The sequence below is a fragment of the Camelus dromedarius genome, chromosome 5, assembly GCF_036321535.1.
Source record: "Camelus dromedarius isolate mCamDro1 chromosome 5, mCamDro1.pat, whole genome shotgun sequence".
NCBI classification, from domain to species: domain Eukaryota; kingdom Metazoa; phylum Chordata; class Mammalia; order Artiodactyla; family Camelidae; genus Camelus; species Camelus dromedarius.
Genome location: NC_087440.1, coordinates 22,603,753 through 22,609,375, shown reverse-complemented (window position 1 = coordinate 22,609,375; position 5,623 = coordinate 22,603,753). Strand labels below are relative to the sequence as shown.

The window sequence follows — 5,623 nt, the reverse complement described above, 5'->3', positions numbered from 1 at the left end:
TCATTTCCTGTGTGTCCTGTCATCCTTTTATATGTGGGTGCAGAAGGGCTCATTACTCTGTTTTGGGGGCTCCCTCCTAACCCTTGCAGTGCAGGGGGTCACTAAGGCCAGTAAGCAGAGAGCACAGGAAAGTAAGGGGAAAGCAGATGGAGGAGAGGAGATAGAGGGATAGGAACTTGGAGTTGACTTCTTGGCGTCACAGTGGTGAGAACCACCTGCCTGGGCTGTGTAAAATCCTTAGGTTGTGGCCAGTGACCTGGGAACTGGTCCCCAAGTAGTTGCGTGGTGAAGATACTACCTCAACACCTTGGGTTGTGCCGTTGAAGAACTGGCCAGCAGAAACTGTTCAAGGGCCTTAGTATCTTGTAACTGGCACTCCTTAGTAAGGAAATGAATGTCACATCATTGGGCCAGAGGCTCTTCTTGGACCCTTGGTTTAGCCCAGCGCTAGCCCCAAAGCCTCAGTGTTGACTGTTCCAAGGTGGGGCGACTCAGGCTGTGGGATTTCCTTGGAGGCAGAATATGCTGGCCAACCCTCTCCTGCATTCTGGTAAGGGCATCTGGGCAGGTGCATTTCCATAGAGGTTCTTAGTGGCACAGACACCACCATGGACATACTCTAGCACTGCCATCAGTGTGCTGCCCACAAGAGTCCCATGAGATAGGTGGAATCCTGTCATTTTACAGACCAGAAACCAGTGTGAAGACAAAATATTTGTCTAAGGATTTCCCCATAATAAGTGGTTGGTTATTCCTGTATTCGGATGGCCTCACTGTGACCGCTAACACAGAAGACTGTTCAGAGAAATAAGCACATGTGACCCAATTATCAAAAACTTTGTCAATTTTTTTTCCTTTCATAGTATAAAAGATGTACTTACTGTTTAATAGGGGAAAAAAAGATTCCAGTAGAAATAATCCTACCACCAGAAATCTACCTTCAGTGCTATTGGAAGCAAGGAGCAGTTCGATGAGAGCTGAACCCATTAGGGTTCCAAACCAGTGAATGGTCCATCCTGCGATGCGCCCTGGCACTTGGATAGTGGGAGGTGGGAGCCTACTCTGAGGAGCTGGCAGGCCCCTAGGCGTCCCATTCTTTCCCCTCCATCATCCACTGTGCTTACATTGCTAGGACTGGGGGGGCCAGCCATGAATCCTCTAGCATCATCTCATCCCTCAGGCCCCTCATCATCTGAATTCCTCTTGTCAGTGGAAGCTCCAGTCTTTCACTAAACTCAAAGCCTCTGGCATCTTCTGTTCCATCACTCCCTCAGTGCAGTGTGTGCTGGGGTCAGCTGCTTCCTCCCTCCCCGTTTGCGCCCCATTAATCTGAAGCATCATGATTAGGAACTTAGGTTTTAGAATAAGACCGACCCATAGGATATCAGCTTCCCTGAGCCTTCAGCTGTGCAGTGGGAATGCCCATAGTACCTAGGGTGGCTGTGACAACTAAAGGAGATAATACAAAACACTGAGTGGACACCTGCCTCTATAAATACGGACTCTGATCACATCACTGCTGGCTGTTTTAGAGCCTCACTGGCTCCCCACACGTGACAGGGTGAAGTCTGGATACTCAGCTAGGTGCCCAGTTAAGAGCAGTAAAGGCTGTCACTGACATCCAAGGCATTCCCCACCTACGCCTCTAGTTCCACGTGGCTGGCCTGCTGCCATTAATTGGCTCCAGGCAAAGAGGCTGCTGCTCTGTGCCCCCAGCTCCTCACCCTTCAAAATGCATGCTGACCACACCAGTGGTCACGAGGCATCAACTTATCATTGACCCCTCACCAGAGTGTCTCAATTATCCCACCTCTTCAGTCCGGAAGGGAGACAGGCGAGGGGAGAAGATTCCATTGCCAGACATTTCAGTATTACCCAGTGGATACACACTAACGGCCAGGTACTGTTAAATCTAAGAGTCTCCATGGAGATGAGCGGGCTCTGGTCAGTGCCCGACAGTCTTACTCCTATTTATTGGAGTTTTGAGGACAGGGTGGGTAGGGGGAGCACACTGGCGACTCTGCTTTCCACAAGATACACTTCCAGAAGTTTAGGACTGGCGCAGAGCACTACGGAGGCCCCCTGCCTCCAGACCCGCCGCTGGATTAAGGGCTCAGCTGGGCCAGTGTGTGGCACTGTGTTGGGTGAGGGTCCTCTCCGCCCAGTTCCCTGAGGGCACGCGCGGCGAGACTGAGGAAACCGCGGCCTGGGTCTTTTCTGCCTTCGGGGCCTCGGCAGCTTTTGTGCGCGAAGCTCGGAGGACAGGGGCGGCCCTGGTTCAGGCGCCCCCTCCAGGGTGAGGGTCTGCACGCGCCCTCCAGCCCGCTCCCTGCAGGGGCGCCCGCCCCTCTCCCCGCCCCCAGCCGGAGCCCGCCCCCGCGCCTGTGTCACAGCGGGGCCGGGGGCGGAGAGCGGCCGGGCGGGATATCCGGCCCAGGTCCCTCGCCGCGCCAGCCTGCTGCCCGCCACCCGCTCCGGCGCCGCAGCCCAGGAGTCGGCCACCCCCGCACGCGCGGAGGTTTCCAGCCAGCGCCCCGACCCCCTCCCGGCTCCGCGAGCCCAAACTCTCGGGCCCGCCCCCAGCCCGAGCCCGCCTCCCGGGCAAGCCCTCGGATCGGCCGGGCCCGCGCAGGCCCCCGCCTCGGGAGCACCATGTTCCCCCGCCCGCTGACCCCGTTGGCGGCCCCAAATGGCGCCGAGTCCCTGGGTCGGGCGCTGAGGCGGGCTCCCCTGGGCAGGGCCCGGGCCGGGCTTGGGGGGCCGCCCCTGCTGCTGCCGTCCATGCTGATGTTCGCGGTAATCGTGGCCTCCAGCGGACTGCTGCTCATGATCGAGCGGGGCATCCTGGCCGAGATGAAGCCCCTTCCCCTTCACCCTCCCAACCGTGAGGGCGTCGTCTGGCGCGGGACGGCCCCTAGGCCTGGGGGGCTGTCCCTGGATGCCGGAGACTCGGATTTGCAGGTGAGGCAGGACGTCCGGAACCGGACCTTGCGGGCAGTGTGCGGACAACCGGGCATGCCCCGGGACCCCTGGGACTTGCCGGTGGGGCAGCGGCGCACCCTCCTGCGCCACATCCTTGTGAGTGACCGCTACCGCTTCCTCTACTGCTACGTCCCCAAGGTAGCCTGCTCCAACTGGAAGCGGGTGCTGAAGGTGCTGGCGGGCGTCCTGGACAACGTGGACGTCCGTCTCAAGATGGACCATCGCAGCGACCTGGTGTTCCTTTCAGACCTGCGGCCTGAGGAGATTCGCTACCGCCTGCAGCACTACTTCAAGTTCCTGTTTGTGCGGGACCCCTTAGAACGCCTTCTCTCGGCTTACCGCAACAAGTTTGGTGAGATCCGAGAGTACCAGCAGCGCTATGGGGCTGAAATAGTGAGGCGGTACAGGGCTGGAGCGGGGCCCAGCCCTGCAGGGGACGATGTCACCTTCCCCGAGTTCCTGAGATACTTGGTGGACGAGGACCCTGAGCGCATGAACGAACATTGGATGCCCGTGTACCACCTGTGCCAACCTTGTGCCGTGCGCTACGACTTTGTGGGCTCCTATGAGAGGCTGGAGGCAGATGCCAACCAGGTGCTGGAGTGGGTGCGGGCACCACCCCATGTTCGATTCCCATCTCGCCAGGCCTGGTACCGACCTGCCAGCCCGGAAAGCCTGCACTACCACCTGTGCAGTGCCCCACGGGCCCTACTGCAGGATGTGCTGCCCAAGTATATCCTGGACTTCTCTCTCTTTGCCTACCCGCTGCCTAATGTCACTAGGGAGGCCTGCCACCAGTAACCACAGGTATAGGCCAGAAGCTGTTGGGGACTGGTTTTGACAATGCCAGCTTCTGTGTTTCTGCCTGCCATACAGAGAAACCCTGGCTCTGGGGCTTTTCCAGATGCCTAGATGGAAAGGACTGCCCTTGAAAGTTCCTTGTCCAGGATGGATGCTCATAGTGGCTAAAAGGACAGGGTTGGACAGGTGGCCTTGTACTCTCTATAGGAGGATTTCTTGGAGGGCCAGTGTGATCCTTCTTGATCTGGCAGGGCCAGATACCAGTTTGCCAGTGAAGCAGCACATCTGTTCTAAAGACTGGCTCCATCCAGGGCCCTGCCTGCAGGGACTGTGCAGTCCACTTGGTCCACCTTAATTTAACCTGTGGCCAAACCCACGGCGGCACCAAGCCGGATCACAACCAGAGCTGGGGGCCCTTTGGGTCTGATCGCCATTCATCCACTCTATGTGCCTCAAGGCTGGAGTCAGCGGTCGTGCCTTACAAATGACTTTTGTATCTTTCTGCTTCAGACTTTGAATTTCCTACATTTACCAGGTTTTTCCATTTTCCCAAGGAAAGGAAGACTGAAAGGGCCCTGGCCTGGTAGCTCCAGGTCCTGACCCTGCAGCATTCAAAGACCCCTGTACCCAGCCTCTTCTTGGGACTCTGGGCACATTATCCAATGCCCTGATCTCCCAGGGTTGTGACTGCCTGGTGTGTCTGGCTGCCACTTTTCTGATGCATTTATTTAAAATGTGTACTTTTTGATAGAACCTTTGAGAAGGTTTTGTTTCCCTAATAGCTGAATTTTTAATAAAGCCATTTTGTATACAAAGTCAGCATCTCTGATTCTCCCTCTGAGCTTCTCTGTGTCCACCCAGTCTCCCCGATGTCTCTATCCCCACGTCAGGAGAGGGAGCTTGCAGGTAGAGACAGTAAGACAAATTGTAACTTGGGAGGGCCAGTGCAGTGGGCCATTACCTTACCATGGAGCCTTTGGGGGCTTCCCAGAGGCCATACCAGATCACAGACTCAGCTTCTGGGATGCCACCAAAGGGCAAGCCCTGTTAGGAATGGCCCCAGGTCTAGAGCACATCTACACGATGATTCCCTGAAGGAGGAGGTAGGTAGGTAAGAGATACTCCTCCTCTTAGGCAGGAATACTTCTTGACTGAGGAGGCTCCAGATGAAAAGAGGGATCATTGTGTGAGCAAGGGGAGGTTATTCCTGGCATTGAGAATTCTAAGGAAGACACGGAGACTGAGTGAGGCTTTTGCTGACTTAGATCCAGAGGAAGTTGTGAGCAGTGTGGGTGGAATGCAGTCAGGGTAGTAGAGGACAGGCCCCAGTGTGATCCCTGCCCCGACTGCTCTCCAGAGATTCCAGGCCCAACAGGGGATAGGAGGAGATGCAAGGTTAGAGCTAGCTCTTCCCTGTTAGTCCTCTTTCCCACATCCCCAGTGGGAGCTGCTGTACCTCAGAGACCTCAGGCTGTGCTGAGAGGTGGTGCCCAAGGGAGGGAGGGAAGGAGGGAGGGGCCCCCTTGTAGATGCCACTCATACCTAGCCTTGCTATTGGCCTGACTTTGGAGGAGTAAACAAACTAATCACATTCCTCAAATTTGGGGGTGGGGGCTTCCGTAGGCACTCCTGTTTGTCTGCCATGAGTCACCAGGAGGCCTTCCTGATCCCCTGTATGAGTCAGATAACCCTCTTCAGTGTCCTCTTAGCCCTGGGGATTTCACCTCAGCGCTGACCGTGCTCTGGTGTAAATGCCCAGATACTTATCAGTCTCTCCCACTGAGAACGCAAATTGTGTGAAGTTGAGACCACGTCTGTTCTGTTCATGCGACATTTCCAG

The 5,623-nt window shown here is 56.2% G+C and overlaps 1 protein-coding gene across 1 annotated transcript; it reads left to right on the top strand.

The window, feature by feature from the left end:
* The first annotated feature begins 2,425 nt into the window (after positions 1 to 2,425).
* On the top strand, positions 2,426 to 4,598 carry CHST14 (carbohydrate sulfotransferase 14). Its single transcript, XM_010989321.3, has one exon. The coding sequence runs from the start codon at positions 2,653 to 2,655 to the stop codon at positions 3,781 to 3,783; it is 1,131 nt and encodes a 376-aa protein (XP_010987623.2). The 5' UTR covers positions 2,426 to 2,652; the 3' UTR covers positions 3,784 to 4,598.
* Positions 4,599 to 5,623: the final 1,025 nt, after the last annotated feature.

What these genes read in the sequence shown, in the direction of transcription:
- CHST14 (XM_010989321.3), top strand. Translation starts at nt 2,653, where the DNA reads ATGTTCCCCCGCCCGCTGACCCCGTTGGCGGCCCCAAATGGCGCCGAG.